Below are 17,056 nucleotides of genomic sequence, written 5' to 3' on the forward strand. Positions count from 1 at the left end.
GAAACCTGGGTTGTCGTGTTGGCGTCTGTCACCTCTGTTGCCAGGCCGAGCTGGCAATTCCCTCACAGATGGTTAGGTGACCAGCAGAGGTGTCTCTTTAAGCCACTTCATACTCCATGAGAGGCTCACTGGTGATCAGTGGTATTCTCCGGAAAGGACTTTTGTGAGAAATAGGGGGATGACTTCTCAACTCTTAAGAAAAATACACACACATACTTTCCCTCTCAATCCAGACCCAGAATAACTTAAAACCTCAAAGTTTAAAGTATTCTAACAAAAGTAACAATGGTAGCTTTCCTTTAAAGCTAAGACTTCCAGAAGTGTTTCAATTTGAACTCAAGGCCTTTTTGGAACACTGAGGGTGGGGGGTGAGGAGCAGGGTCTGTCTCCAGGTGAAGCATCAAGTAGTCACACAGGTGACTTCTTAGAACTCCCCACAGATGGAGGGAAGCCAATGGTGTGCAAGGTGGCTCTCTGTGGGCCAACACCAGCCTCTCATCAGCACCAGCTTCTCCACCCCTCTCCTGTGCAGAGTCAAGCTGAAGTGCACCCTTTGGTTGAGGGAAGACCCAAACCCCACAGGCCACTCACCCTCCATTCTCCTCTCCAGCCAAGAGCAAACTCTCCTGAGTTTTCTTATTCCCTACGAGGAGTAAGACAAGACTGCCTCCTATCAGGAGGAAGAAATCATCAACCAAATAGCAGTGGTGCATCACTTTTCATGAGCAGATTAAAGCGATAGCAAGAAACTTCAAAAGCCATGAACAAGAAATCCTGCACCCCACTTTCCCTTTAAAACCCAGCCACACCTGTCACTTCACACAGAGAGGTGCTGGATCTGACAATGAAAACCTATCTGCACGTTGACTCCCCCTCCTGTGCAGAGGGCACGGGGGCCTCTTTCTGGCATGAGCACCCATCCTATCTTGGAGCTAGGTCTTTCCAGCCATGAAATTAGGACAGACGCCACAGAGAGCACTGGACCTAGGTCTGGTGACCTAGTATCTCAACATGGCTCAGACTCCAGCTCACCAGGAAATTCAAGGCCACATGACCATGAGCTTCTATGGGCTTCAGTTCTCAATGATCTTCGATCAACCTTCCTATGATTCACAACTACGTTCTGACTAGTCCTCAGACACAACACACCTACCTGGACAGTACAGAATGTGCCAGTGGAAGGCTTCTGTGGGATGGACTGCCCTTTGTTCTGAAAGTATGGCCTTCTATGTTTTTTATAAATAAGAAAGTATAAACAAAGGTGTAAATAAAGAAGTGATAGGGATTTTAAGAGGTAGCCTCATTTTGTCTTTAAAAGAAAAAGTTTTCATTTTTCTGCTCTGAGAAATCAAAAGGTCTAGGAACCACTTTTCTGAGCACAGTTCCCAGCACACAGCAGACACTCAGTTCTTGTTAGACAATTAACAAGAGTAATATTTCAAGTTTCTTCCCAGCTCGGTATGCCGAGGACTTCCTCCTCCTCTCCCTGACACACATAGGACCCTGGAGTTTGTGGCATCAGCACATACTGCAGCAGAGCCTTCTTTAAACCCAGGTCTGCACTGAGGGATGGGAGTTTCTGGTCAAATAGACCCATACAGCTCCACCCCCTAGGTAAGTGACAGAGAACTCCTCAACTGCCATCCCTTCCCACAGGACAACACACAGAGTGACTTTAGACAAACAAGATGGGCCAGACCTCCAGACTTCACACCTGCTGTTTGCCATGTAGGAACAAGAAACAGAGGTACAACTCTATCTGAAATAATACTTTGAGTATTCTTACATGATTTAAAGGAGCCCAATCATCAGTGAAAGATTTTAGATGTGAAGACAACCACTTGACTACCCCCTTATATTCCAGATGAGGAAACTGAGGCCCAGAGAAGAGAAGGAAGAGGCTCAAATCCACAGAATTAGTTCGTGCCAGGCTAGACCTGGAATGCAGCACCTAAATGAGAATCCTGGGGGCTTATTTTGAAATAAGCAGGCTTTCGACAGACTGCGCTTCTTAGACGGTTCCTATAGTGCTTAGGGGGCTCTGCTTGGTTCTCCTCCAGTGGGTCATCATTCAAGTCTTGGGAATGGATAAAAGGACTAAGGGACTTTACTCCAGACTGCAGAGAGAAGGCCAACCTATAAGACACAGGTGGATTGCTGCATTTGGCACATGCCCGGTGTCACCCCCAACTCAACTGCCAGAGTTGGGCAGTTCTGCTCACTCACTGACCCAACGATCGCTCTTCAGAGCTCTCTTCCTCCACCTTCCCACCCCTCAGCCCTCCATTTCTGTCTGACCTCACTATAACCCAGATCCTTTCCTCGGGGACTATTTCCTCTAAAGTGTGGTTGTCTGACACCATCCCTTGGAGAAGAGGATGAAGCACTAGGTAAACCACTAGCTGCCCCTCCTCGCAATCCCCTGCCAGAGTTCTGGTCGGCTCTCCACCCTACAGGGGCCCATTCATGGCTGGATTCTGAATCTTCACTCCCTATTAAGCCCAGAAGAGCTGTCAGGGAGACAGACTTTAAAATTAAACTGAAGTGAAGTTAATTTTATTTTCTGAATTTCACTACAGTCCTTGAAATATCTGAGCACAGCAAGGGGTTAGGAACTGCTGGTCCCCAGGGTCAGCCGGTGGCCCCATCAAGATGAAGCATCAAATGAGAATACTCAAGGTTTACTTTTAAAAAACCTCTTGATATTAAAACCAGGATCCCATGAGGAAAGAGATTGGGTTTCTCTTGGTCCATGCCTTCCTGACTCAAGGGAATGCCTAAAGCCAGAATGCAAATGTGTGTGGCCATCAATCAAGAGAGAGGTCAGGCTAAAGGGACAGACAGCTTCTCTGCCACTGGGGCACACATCCTCCACCCTACAAGAGTGTGCCCAGCTCCCACTGCATCTTGCTTGGGTGTTGCCTGCTCAGAGTTCAGGGCCTGTCTCAACCTACGCCCTCCATTTCTGGAACTAGTGCCCTCTACCTTGCGGGTGGCTGGAGACAAGACAAGGCCCAGGAGCCTCATACAGAAACCACAGCAGTGGAGGCAGAAGGACAATGGCCCTGACTTGGCAGGACAGAAAAGTGGAGACCACTCACATAGGGCCTGTTAGGGTCTGTCCAACAACTACATGGCATTTACTTCTCTCTAAATGGGAAGCAAGAGAGATAACCCACCAGTCAGAGAGAATAAATCAAGCAGATGATTGGGGCCTGGCAGATCTGATGCTGCCAGCTCCCCAAAAAATAGAAATCAGAGTCCATTTATAATGCATGGCCTGATGTCCTGATTCCAAGAGTGGAAAGTTTCCTAGAGAAGCCTGGATTATTTAGCAGCAGAGGCATAAATAAAGTAGTTAGATGAGTAAATGCTAAATTAAGAGGAAGAAGAAGAATGGTTTTCTGTGAACTCATAAATGTTCATTTTCCTGGGTCACAGAACTTTTCAGAGACAATTAAAACTCTGTCAACTATCATCTCAAAACACTAAAGGGGATGCAGTGTGCTAACAGGTACAGATGAGAAGGCTTGCGGGAGCCGTGTGAGAGGAGAAATATCCAACACAAAGAAAAAGACGGTGACTTCTCCTGTCCAAGGATGAAAATAAAAACAAGACACCAACCTGGCAGCTGAGGTCCCCAAAACAGCCTGGCTGGGCCCTGGGGGACAGAAAGTGGGCAGGACACTAGCATGGGTGGCATGGAGGTGGTGATGGTGGGAGCATGGGAGTGTGGGATGCCCCTCAGGATTTAATCACCTGCAGACAAGCCAGGGAGGAACCCTGGGCTAGATATTAAGTTGACCTGTCCACCCGCTTGCTTGAAAATAGGTGGAAATGACTCTTGAACCCAGGCTGCTTCAATTCACCTTTCCCCTCACCTACCTGCCCTTGCCCCAAGCCAGTCTCACATCAAGCTATTTCCTGGCATGCCGGCAGCCTACCCACTTCTCTCCTTTTCCTGACTGCAGTCTGTGTCATCATGTTGGCAAAAGCTAAAAAGGCCAGAGTTAATCACCAACTGGATGTTCCTTCTTGGGTGTGTGCATGGGGGGTGGGGGGCACCTCTAGGGCTTTTCTGCCCAGTGTCCTCTGGGACTGGAAATAGCAGCACCACCTGAATCTCATGAGAAATGCAGACTCTCAGGAGCCACCCCAGATCTACCGCCTCAGCAACTGCATCTTAGCAGGACCCCAGCTGTCTGTAAGCACACTGAAGTTCAAGAGGCACTGGAGGAGGCCACAGCTAACGCTGGAAGTGGAACCAGCTCACCCAATGCCCCCAGGGAACTTGGAGTGTTTGCCACCACCTTTCATCTTGAAAATGATGGATTTACTCACACATCTGCAGATGGGAGGTTGTGCTCTCCCAATTTTACCTGAGAAACTAAAATCCACACCCTCTGACACAGAGTGATCAGCCGAGATCCAGAGCTGAGTGTTCAAGGCCCAGAGAAGAGGCCACCCTGTCCCCCATGCCAGAACCACACCTGCAACAGAAGTCTTGGATCTTCATAAAAGGGGTGCAGTGTGCAATCCTAGTGCTCCACACCCCATAAAAGGATCACTTGTGCCTCTTGCTGAGACATCTCGCCCAGTCTCATCTTCTTTGAAAGCCAGTCAAATGCTGGAGTTGACAACAGTGAGTGTTTAGGAAAGGTCCTACCGCAGAAAACACACATAAGAGATACTGCAGGCCTGTCCTGCAGATGAGACGTAGAAAATGCTGAGCCTCCAGCCGGGACCCTGTCTGTTCACAGGGAGGAGGGAGTCTGTGTTCTCCATGCCTGCAAATGGAGCGAGGGTGAGAGTGAGCAGAGATGCCAATGGGCAGACCTCACATCCCACAGGAGATCAGCTGTTCTTCCCTAGAAATCAATCAAAAAGAAGAGGCAGGGGCAGCAGCAGGGGGAGAACATTACTAGAAGGGCAGGTGAGCCTTAAACTCAATCAAATATACAAGAACAATGACACCTATATAGAACAATGACACCTATTAAGGAAAAGAAATATTTTTAAAAAAATTAATGCCCAGTCTTAGCAGCCCAAGTCCTCCTGAATGCCCAACCAATGCAGAAAGAAGCTGGAGCATTTAAGGACTCTGCAATAAGGAGGTGCCATCACAGGAAAGGGAGTGCCCCTCTGTGCAGTCGGCGTCTGGGGCCAACACTTGCAGGAACGGGAAAGGGCCAGTCAGCCAGGTAGGAGCTGCACTTTCTTAGGCTGACCCCTGGGGCTGGGGAAGAGGGGAGTCATGTTGATTACTGATACCACCCTATATATTTTTTCCTCGAAAACTTTCCTATAAGAGTTTGCAAATATTGAAAACATATGGTATCTGACCTCAAAGCATATCTCTGGTCCGTAAGCACTGAGGCATATGAAGCTAACAATTTTAAAAGGAACCAATATTAATATTTACAGTTATTTAGTATGTGCCTAGAAACTACACATAAGAGCAATTTAGAAAAACTTCAGTAAAATGCATGAAGGATGCATAAGGCTGTGTAACGGCCACTATCCAGTCCCAGAGCTCAGCTCGTGGTGGGAATACAGCACGCGGGACCCAAGGTGGGGGAACCTCCACAAATGTCTGCCCCTCAAGAGGGGGTAGCTCTCTGCGGGCTGCCACTACATCACTTATAAAATTCTACCAATATTGATTTTACTACTGTATCAATCCTAGCCAGGGTAAGGGGAGAGGGGGAAAATATAACTATTTCAGAATTTCAGTAAGTTGTATCTCTCAGAATTCTTTCCTCTGAATTCAGAATTGCATTAGTATTCGAGGCCACATTCTGCCACTCAAATCTTATTAAAGAGGCACTCCACCCAGCTACATTTCTTATCTACATTTGTAAAATGGTAAACTCTCTGAAGCTATTTCAACTGCATCTTTGTACATAAAACAATAATTTAACAAAATTCACATTTGCTATAATTGCTTTAAAAATGCGTGAACACACACATATTGGTCATTTAATCCTTATTTACCCTTAGGACACTCAAGTAATTGGTATAATAACTTTAAAGGCAAATCAAATCTTATTAATGCTTTCTAAGTACTGTAAAAATCTTAAGTCAATGAATGTTTTGCAAAATACTACTATCAGGAAGAAAACACACACAGAAGTATTTTACCATTTAGTTCCTGAAAAAGTTTTTTGATTTATTTATTTAGTCCTAGGAAACTCTGTTGGTTTTGATTCTTCCAGAATAAGACAGTCTGAGGAAATTGCTAGAGGAGGTTACTATGGCTTGGACAGCGAGTTATGGATATATTAATATCTACAATTCAAAGAAGAAACTACCCAGAACCTATAACACACGAGGATTATCTTGGATGTCGATAAGATAAAAGCCTGGCTTGGCCCACAGTTTGCTTACAGGTTTGCTGGGGAGACCATTCATGTCTCCACAGGAAATGCACCTGCTGTGCAGGGAGGTATGCCACACACTTAAATTCTTGCTGGTCTAGTCTGAATTTTGACAGCACCAGGGTGACTTCATGACTAGCACCAAATGTTGAATAAATATCAATTGGCTCAAAAACACACTGAGCTTCTATTTTGTCCTTAATATTGTTCAACACTGTGAGGAAGAGAAAGATAAATAAGACAGGCTTCATCCATATTCTAAAATAAAAATATAAGAGTAAGAAAAAAAAAAGGTAGGAAAGATGAGGAGTTCAGAGAAATAGATTAAATACGACCAACAGTGGTCAAAGAAGGTTCTAGAGAAAAGGTAAGAAGCAGAGCTTGGCCTTGGAGGACGGATGATTCAGACATGTGGAAAGAAGGGATGACATCCAGGCAGGAGGACCCTAGTGAGTAAGGGCATGGTGGGGCCATACATAAAGTGTGATCAAGGTCAGCAAACTAGTCAGTTACAAACACATGTTCTGCACTCCCTATCTAAACACTGACTGTGGCTGTCCTGCGTCCTAGGCCCGCTCACATTATCGTCATCTCATTTACTCATTGATATAAGCAGACACAACGAGTAGAAGTCATAACACTTTATGAAAACTCAATCCACAGCAAAGAGAATTGGATCAATAGGGCAGTTGTTCCTGCATTCGAGAGTCTGCAGAGGCATCACTTTCTTTTCCTGAAGCAGCAAAATTCCTGGACCTGGGAGACAATGGCATCTCCTGGGCTCTATCCCAACGGGGGTAGAGTGGAGAGCAAAATCACATCCCAAAACAAGAAGGCCTTACATCCTCAGAATGAGCGGCATCTGCTCTTTCTTGTTGGTATACAAAGTATTAGGGTGTTAACGGCTAAGATAAAGAGGCCCTGGGTTGGTATTAACTTACCTTCAATTTACCTCCAGCTAAAACCCACCTTAATTGGCTTGACTCTTTTAATTGAAATAAGTGATCTAAAACAGTGGGCCCATGAGCCCCAACAGTAAGAAGACGAAATAGCCCTACCTGTGGATTTGCCTGTTTGCTTTGCTATTCAATATTCAACAACAGAGTTGTAGGATTTAAGTGATCATTTTCCCTCTCTGTATGGGAAATGCTGTGCTCGCTAGCAAGTCAGCCTCCAGACTCTTTCAAAAGAGCATTAAGTTGCGTCCTTCATGGATTTAGATGGGAGAGATAGTGTTTCTATTTAATCGTCTGCTCATCACAAAAGGAAGCCACACTAACTTCAGCAGGAAAAGTGTGCATTAAATTACTTCTGAAGCTCCCCAAAGATTAAGCCTTGTAGGTTTGGGATGGCATTACAATTAAGTAATAATAAAAGAGAAATAGTGTCTTTTGATCAAATAATGCATTAATCCTACCATACACTGCGTATCGTTATTCACTCGCTGGTAATGTTGACTTTTAGAGGTAATTTTTCTTTCTCATTCCACAGGACAAGAAACATGCACGGAGAGAAGAAGGGTATGCAGCGAGGAAGACAATGGAAGTTAAAATGCCCTGAAAAGCTTTCAGATAAGAATTAGTATTCACCACATCATAAAGAAAATCCCAGGTAGTTTTAATGAAAGGGAGTAGTCATTTCTTAAGGTTCAGCATATACATAACATCTTCTGCAGAAAAACTGCACCCCTCAAGAGCCCCACATTCATGAGATCTACTACCTGAGCAGGGCTAGGCTGCAGTTCATGAATCCTTTTCAGCACTTAAGACCCAGTTCACTAAGCAATTAGTATATCAAGACTTCAGGGAGGCATTTGAGAACGAGTTTTTCAAGCACTTTAGGAGCATTTATACGCACCTAACATGCCATTAATCATTCTCATCTGCTCATTAAGGCAGTCTCCCTTAGGTCCCCTGCTTGTCCGTTCTTCCTCGGCCTGATTCTTTTTATCTATATACCTAAAAAGGAGTCCATTTCTTTTATAATTAAAAGATTTCATTAATTCACATGGATATGCTCCACCAATGAGTTTGCACTTTTAGAGTTTTATTCAATATACAGAAAGGCCATTCTCTTGAGGGTCTTTGTGGAAGGCAAACCATGTGACTACAGTGTGGTTTTGGAATACACTTTCAGCATTGGAGAGATTGGAGACAGCACGATATAAACCTCCTGTCCATATCAACACGTTACTTCCATCTGTCCCCTACCAAAAAGGGGGTACAATTTCAATCCACATTGCAATCTAATTGATCTAAGCTACAAATGGAGTAGAAATCAGGTACTGTAACACTGAAAAGCAATCAGTTTTAAATGTCATGTCAGCTGTTAAGTGACTATACCTCTGCCTGGGACTCCCCCACACCCACGTTGAGGCCTCTGCTGGTTCCTGGGTCCATCCATCCCAGTACAGCTGGCAGGGAGGCCCCGAGCAGCATAAGATGCAGCCAAAAGCCTCCTGGTTTCATTTTGTTGAGTCTGTTGAGAAAATGACAAATGCTCAGAATTAAGCACTGCAAAATATACACAAGTCATGGGCTAGTTAGTTAGTACTTGTACTCCAGAATCAGATAAACCTGAGTGTAAATCCTGGCACCAACCCTTCTGTTCCACCAAGGAGAAGTTATAGTACTTCTGAGCCTTAGTTTACTCACCTCTAAAATGGGGTCAATAACATGTACCTCATAGGGTTGCTGTGAGGATTGAAGGAGTCAGTGTCAGGCACATAGTAAGAACTCTATAAGTGCTAGCTGTTATGTAGAAACCCACTTGAAATGCCACTACCACTACATCTACAAGAACAAACCAGCGGGAGAAAGCCGGGTCACCTTTCTTAGGTTACCATGCTTCAGTTTCCTCAGAAAGCATTTGGGGCCGGGCACACAACTAGTGCCCAATAAATGCTGATGAGGAATTATGTTAATGTGTGCCACCCTGTCTGCAGCTGATGCCTCAGTCTACAAGATAATGAGCTTCAAAATGGCATTTTAAGGTCCAATATTTTCGTTTCAAAACTAGTCATTCTTGTAGCAGAATCCAAGCATCCAATGGATGAGATTTCAATAACATTTAAAGTGTCTCCAGAGGCTCACTTGATAAATCATCTCAACTCCTAGAAGACAAGAAGTGGGCAATTCAAAGCAATCAAAAAATTACATGGACAAAAAAAAACAAAGATCAGCTACAAAAAATAGTCAGCTCCCTATCATGTGCTGGGCATTGTGCTAAGGGGGCATGGACACAGGCTAGTCCACTCATCCAATTAGCCATACTTTTTTTTTTTTTTTTTAAAGGTCTCCACTGTGAACATATTCCAACCTTAATTTCAGTATCTCTAAGAAACATAGCCAGATAGAAGTCATCGTGCCATATTTACAACTTTTACTCAAGGAAATTTTAGGAGTTACTGATGTCTGTGAGCATCACACAATTTAGTGCTTAATTGCACGTGGTCCACGCTGCATCCTGATCATGGCTGGGGAGATGAAAACACACAGAGCTCCTTGGGGGCCAGTACTCCCAGGTGATCCTGCCCACGGCTGGTACAGAGCAGGTGTGCCAGTCAAAAATGGTTAGCTGCTTGAGGGACATTATAGGCTGTTTGAGGAGTCCACCCCTGCTCACCCCCAAAGCTAACAGTTCTGGGGGATCCCTGCTCTAAACAAGAGGGGTTGGAGGTATCACACGATCACCAGCGCTGATGGCAGAGCTGCCAAGCAAATACACTCCTGCCACATTCCAGGTGTCCTTTGGCTGCCTTCCACACCCAAATAGATCTGCCTCTCCAGATTTGCTTTATGTCCCCAGCTTGAGACAGAAATGCTCACAGGAAGAAGTCACACTAAAAATAGTGGGCATATAACACTGGCCTATGAAAAGGCAAGGTTAAAATTATGACTATCTTTTAAGAGAAGATGTCTCCTTGTTTTGAAAAGAGTCCATAGGCTCCCACTCTTACATCTGTTTTTTCAGCCGTTCATCTTTGACATCTGTTGGCAAAGCTGGAGCTACTGGGGAAATAGTCCAGGTGCCCAGTAAATATAATCTGAAGGTCGCAGTCTCGCCACCATCAGCACCTGCTCTGCGTTCTGAAGAAGGCAGGGTTGAGCTGAATGGTGTAGGTTGGGCTGGTCCCTGAGAGAGGACTGGAGCGTTATCAGCAGCCACCCTACCCTACACTCCCAATCTGGTGCTCTAGCTAGGGTGTGTGAGTTCTTACAAGGATGGGGAGGAGTGAACAATCACATTCAGGACTAAGGAAGAACAAAAATGTCTTTCCCTAACTGCAACCAGTTTTTCTAAAAATAAATAGGGCAACTCCCTACTCTCCATAAATTATTCTCTTCTGAACGCAGAGCCACGTTCCAAATGCACAAAGCAGTTACTGGATTTTTGGAATTTTTTTTTAAACCAGAAACAGTAACTCAAGCTAGAACTAGAAAGACATTGCTTCCTACTCTGCTTTTATTAACTCTTCCCTACTTATCCACTATCAAAGAACGCTTATGGGGTAAGCACACATATAAAAGGTCTCCTCCTGGGGGCCGGCCCCATAGCCTAGTGGTTAAGTTCCACACACCCAGCTTCCATGTCCCGGGTTTGGTTCCAGGTGCGGACCTCCACCACTGTTGATGGCTATGCTGTGGCGGCAATCCACATACAAGAGGAAGATTGGCACAAATGTTAGCTCAGGGTGACTCTTCCTCAGCAAAAGAAAAACAAATATATTCTCCCTTTTCATGCCTTTGAGCCCAAATAAACTAAAAACAGCATGATAATCAAAACTTACTCTGGATAACATACAGATGACAATTTCTGGAGTTATGAAATATTCAAACCACAATATCTAGTATTTAGTTTTCAATTTGCCTAGTAATCCGAGACCAATTATTTTTGATGTTTTATTATTGATGGACAGCATCAAAATGAAATCCATTCACTTCAACCGTTATTTTGGCCAGCACCAAATCACTTCATTTATGAGGGTGCACTCAGACCCTGGCATCAAGCCAGCTGTCTTGAATTGTGTTTCAGGAAGCTGGAGCTCCAGCCCTGCTGCACAGGGGGTTGTGTCTGGTTTCACCTGGTTTGTGTTGAGGGTTCCCCAAAAGAATTTATTTGAAGACGGAAACACATGAGCCAGGCTAAGCACTGACATGTTCCCAGGTGGCCTCTTTGTCAAGTTTAGCTCAGCTCGGCCACCACTAGATGGGACTTCGTTTGCACGGCGGATGCGTCTTAGGTGTTTTATACTCACGGTGGTTGACAATTCATTATATCTACAGCAGCACAGCCTAAAAATTTACAACCCAAGTTTTATGACAGTTCAGTTCATAAAAAAAGAATTAATACTGGGTCTAAATCAATTTTGATGATCTGTCTAATAACCAAATAGAGACTATGTATTTGGTTAACACTTATACAGCAGTTACTACATGTCAGGCACTGTTCTAAATGCTTTACAGGTATTAACTCATAATCCTCATTTCTAGTCCATGAGAAGAGCAATGATTATCCCCCAAAAGGTGATAAGATGACAGACAGAGAAGAAGGGTCATAGGGAGGGAAACACTCTGCCAAGGCCATGTGGCAAATAAGCGGCAGAGCTGGGACTCTAAGCCAGGCAAGTGGACTCAGCATCTGTACTCCTAAAACTCATCCTCTGCTGCCTCTTAATATTTAGCAATATTTTATTTTGACAAACAGTTATTTTTGGTATAATTGGGGAAAATCTATACAGAGCAAGATAGGAGGCGCTGGGCCCCAAGTCTCTCCTTGCCTCTGAAAGCTGCCAAAAGCTGTGCTTCTCCAACTTCCATGGCTCTGATCAAGGCCAGAGGAGCAGAGCCAGGGGAAAGCCAAGCTGCTCCCCCTCCTGCACCCCACCCCAGGATGGGGCCATTTTGCCTCCTCTCCTCAGCCCTCATGGTTGCTGTCTCTATTGGCCAAGAAGGAATGTGGTTGAAGAAAGAAACTACGAGGAGATGCACAGAATGCCAGGCAGCAGGGATGCCCTCAGCTCATGGGGAGCACCGGCATGGCAAAGACCATCACTGGGAGAAGTGGATCTGTTGACTAATTACTCCTCAAATTCAAATAGCCTGACTGGTCTTCAGACAGAAGAAAATACAACAATCTCCCCATTATCGAAATGGGGAAGTACCATCAATAAGGTCAAAAATCCTCTTTTTCAACCTAGAGTTCCTTTTGAAATCAATTTAGGTTTATAAGCTTCATTCAATCCATGCTAGAGTCCTAAGATTGGTTATAAATCTACCTGAGATTGTTCTCATAAAAGGGCTGGGACTACCTTTTCCTTCCAACAACTCATAAAGCACAATCACTTGATATTTAAGACACCTCGTTTCCAAGAGTACTTCACTGCTTCCACCGAGAGTTCCCACCTGAGAAGCACTGTCCCCATGCTCAGGAGAACCAGGTGCTAGCCTGGCCATGGCATAGATAGGACACCAGAGGCCCAGAAGGTTGACAGATTCACCCAATGTGTGAAGCCAACTCAGTGGCCAGGCTGACACTAAAACCCAGGCATCCTGACCCCTAGGCAAATGTTTTGTTTCTTACATGACCATAAATTTATGCATGGAATATGTATGCATTCTCTGTTTAGACAGATTGATTTTTCTTTTTTTAGTGCTACATGGGCCCCACTAGATCATCTACCCCCTTCTTGTGAAAACCACAGGATTGCCTGGTGGTATAATATAAGCTGATATCTGTACTGTTATTTATTTGTATTTAAGATTAGAGAGGTACTACGAATTCATATGATGTAACATTTCAAATGCTGACCTGCTTTTTGAAGAAATTCAAAAAAATCTGACATAAGAATGCAAGTGGTTAGGGAGAAATAGGTATGAATATGTAAATTCCAAATCTGCCCCATCAGAGAACACACACCAGCCTGTAAGCTGTCTTTATTGAACAGGGTCAGAGGCCAGAGAGAAGCACTGACATTAAATTGTAATGGGTTTAATACCAACTTCTCTTTTCTCCTCTGGGAGCCAGTCTTGTTTGGGAAAAGTGGGAATTCTGATCCTCAGAGCTTTTGGGGAGATTGTTCCCCGCTTCTCTGTCTCAGCCCCTCTTCCAGAATGTGGTAACATTACCAAACCAGACATCATGGATTAGCCACATGGAAACAGTTTCTCTTTGTAACCGATAGGACCAAAAATTATGAAGGTGATTTGGCAGAACCAAACAATGTCACCCAGCCTTGAAAAGAACAGTAAGGTTGGTGACCCTGAGGCACCTGCATTTCCAACCTTTGTAACTGAAAAAGTGTACGCTCTAGCCAGTTACTTTAGGTGCATTGCATTTTACACATGCGATGTTGGCAGTTAACAAATAGAAACCAACTGGGGACCACCAAAATCCTGCAATCCTCTTCTGTAGTCTGCCTAATGTTAAAAGAAAAAAAAAAGCCATATAAACCCTAACCTAAAACCAGGAAGCTATGTATTAATTTCTTCTGAATGGTTTAGGACCCTAGTTTTGATTTGTGAGTGTTGTAGGAAAAAAGAAGAGGGTTCAAAACTCCTAAGATAGTCCCTAAAATACCAACCCAGGGAAATTAGGGATGGAAATATATCAGGGTAACTCTGCAGCAAGTCACAATAAAATCATATTTCATTTCCTATTAATTGTCTACTCTACATCTTTGTTTAATTGTTCCAACATTTGATAAGTTAGACGCGTAAATTAGTTTGTGTGCAATATATAAATCTATGGCATTCCTATTTACCGTGAAGTGTCACATACACACGTATGACTTCCAGGAACCCTCACCCTTCGGACATTCAGATTATACCTCTTAAGTGCCATGTTTTCTCGACTGTAGTTCTATGTTACTTGAAGTTCCATGCTTCCTGTTATGCATTAAGAGATATAAAATGTAAGAGCAGATGTGCTCTAAAAATAACTACCTAATTTCATTAAGTTAATAAGCACACAACTGATCACACATAAGCAACACAAGAAGGTTGAGTTTGCAGAGAAATGCCAAAATGGCAAAGTAGGAATTACAGTAGATTTTTAAGAAATCTCGACTAATCAATGCTAGTTTCTGGAATACAGTGTTAAGTCAAACAAAAAAATCACAACATGAAGATCACTTAAAACACACACACACACACACAAAAATCCTGCAGTCCTTAAAAGGAGAAGAATGCTGAGCGAGTAGGTAGAAAGGTTCAACCTACCCTCCCTCACCCAGGTCCAGGACACAGCCAATGGGATACAAGTTCTCCCAATGCCCAGTAAAACAAGCTGGACCCTTTCTGGAAGAAAAAGAGCCTTCCTGGAATTAATAAAAATTGAGGGTGATTAAAAATTCCTAAGAGAGAAAAAGCCACTGGAACAACTTTAATGAGCGATTTCAATACGCTACAGCATATATAGACTATCTTCTTGCATGACCTTTGGCTCAGTCTGAAGTCTGGGGGAGAGAGGTGTCTTTTTTCCTAGGTTGAGAAGAAAGCTAACATTCAACTGAGTATATCTAAACAGAAACGGTCTAGCAATGCTGCAGCGTCTTCTCACAAAACCAAGTCTGGAAGCAGACGCTGGCCCTGTGGGGCATCCGCTCACGTCTTCTGTCTGAGCTACTCCTGAGGGCTGCTGGGGCTCTGGCATCATAGAAGCCACATCATTCACTCCCCTGACCATTTGCTTCCCAGGTGAGACCTCCACCTGACCACTGCCCAGACCAAAGCCTGTGCTGGGAGCCAGAGGGGCAAGCACAGAAACCAGCCCACTCCGGGATTAAGAAGACACTGTTAAAAGTCATCTCTGACTTTCTCCTAAGCCGGGGGGTAGGAAAACAACTTGGGACTTTTGAGAAAAGTACGAATTTCTTCCTGATCCCTCACAGTTTGTGAGAGAGGCCCATTCCCGGTGCACATTTTGAATGACAGTTACTGTGCCACCTCCAATTGAAATTCCGTTTATGTTTGGCCCAGAAAGAGAACCTATGTCTGTATCTCAGGGGCCCATCTAGTTCGATTCCTGGCGCACGAGCTTGCAACAAATTTACGAAGGGAACAGACCAAAGCTACTGGCACTGTTTTTCACTGGCCAGAACCCCGGCGGAAGCGACACCTAGAGGAGAGCGGAGAGGCTGCGGAAGCGCTATTCATCAATGTCGGCGACAGTTATCAGGAGCTAGGTCGGCTGGACAGCGCATGGGGACCAACTCCCTGGGCGAGATGCAGACTCACTAGGGCCCAACTCCGCCAGTCCCCAGGAACTTCTGGTAGAAGGACGCGCTGCACGGGATGCTCGCCACGTTCCCGCCTTTGTGAGAAACCCTACTGCTCCCAACGGGTTCTGCTCCGGCAAGAGTGGCGGGCGCTGAAGTCCTCAGGTGGCAGGCCTCAGGCGAACGCGCTCGGGGCGCCGCTTTGTCAGCTGAAGGGAGCCCTGAAGGCTCGCGCCGCGCTCGCTCTCAAGCTCGAGGCGACACGCGCCCAAAGTGGAGCGCTCTGCCTGCGTCGCCTAGGTCCCCCCGAAACTTGGAACAGGTTTTCTTCGCTGGCTCAAAGAGGGGCGATCACCCACAGTACAAGCTCTCTTAGGACCAAGCCCCTTGCCTGAAGGTCCCCCAAACAAACTGCTCCCTAATGACTCCCCAGCGGGTAACACCCGCAGCTCTCTGGGAACAGCGACCAGTCCGGCAGAACGAGAGCCGCAGGCTGCCCGGAGCCGAGTTGTGTCCCGGGTCCCTCCTCGGCCGAGCCCCAGACGCGGCGGACCTCGGGGTAGTGAGGGCCAGGCGATGCGCAGCGGGCCCTTCAGGCTGCAACCAGGAGACGCAAGTTTTCCCGCAAAGCTGGAAGGAGGAGGTAGTAAAAACGCCCGCCCCGCACCCAAGCCCGGGACCAAGGGCACCGGTCCGAGCCAAGGGGCCCCCGCTCGCCTAGCTCGCCGAGCCCGCTCCGGGTCCGGGGCCTAAGAGCTGCGCCTGCAGGGTCTCAGAGCCCGGCGCGGGCGCCGGCTCGGCCCGAGCGGTTCTGCTCCGCGCGCCAGCCGGGTCACTCCGGTCCCTACTGCAGACTCGGGCCACAAGCCTCGGCGCCCAGCCTTTACTCCGAGTCCCGGCTCCGCCGGGGTAGCCCTGCCGAGCCCGGGTCCCGTGGTCCCGCGCCCTCCGCCCGCCAGACGGGCAAACTTGGCTCTCCCGGCGCGGGCGGTTAGGACAAGCAAGCGCCCGCGCCGGGCCCTGCAGGGAGACGCGGGGCCCCGAGGGCCGGGACCCCAGCGGAGCGCAGCGGGACCGGTTGGTGGCGGCGGCGGCTTGACACTCTCCCCGCGCCCGCTCGGGAGCTGCGCCCGCGTACCTGAGGCGGCCGGAGCCGAGCGGAAGACCAGGTGGCCGGACTCGGGCGGGCGGGAGGGAACGCCCCGTGGGGGTGGGGGCGGTGGCGGCGACCCGGCCCCGCGTCCTTGGGTCGGTCGCTCTGGCTGTCGGCGGGTCCCGGGCGCGCTAGAGGCTGTCGTAGCTCCAGCTCTCTGAGCCGCCGTTGCCCGCTGCTGTGCCACTGCTGCCGCGGCTGCCCTATTTCTGCCGCCGGGACCGGAGGCCGTGACGTCACCCTCCGGGCCCCGCCTGCCCAATCGCCGCCACCTGTGCGCGCGGCGCGGGGCCCGCGGCAGGTGCGCGG

The 17,056-nt window shown here is 46.7% G+C and overlaps 1 protein-coding gene across 1 annotated transcript in view; it reads right to left on the reverse strand.

The window, feature by feature from the left end:
* Positions 1-16,825, reverse strand: part of FSTL4 (follistatin like 4) — a 396,568-nt gene extending 379,743 nt beyond the window's left edge. Inside the window, exons 1-2 of the mRNA XM_058540354.1 lie at positions 16,733-16,825; positions 8,720-8,855 (exon numbers count right to left, since the gene is read on the reverse strand). Of these exons, the coding sequence (XP_058396337.1) occupies positions 8,720-8,845 (126 nt within the window). The 5' untranslated portion in view covers positions 8,846-8,855; positions 16,733-16,825. The remainder of the gene's footprint in view (positions 1-8,719; positions 8,856-16,732) is intronic.
* Positions 16,826-17,056: the final 231 nt, after the last annotated feature.

The sequence above is a fragment of the Diceros bicornis genome, chromosome 1 (assembly GCF_020826845.1).
Source record: "Diceros bicornis minor isolate mBicDic1 chromosome 1, mDicBic1.mat.cur, whole genome shotgun sequence".
In the NCBI taxonomy this organism is placed as follows: domain Eukaryota; kingdom Metazoa; phylum Chordata; class Mammalia; order Perissodactyla; family Rhinocerotidae; genus Diceros; species Diceros bicornis.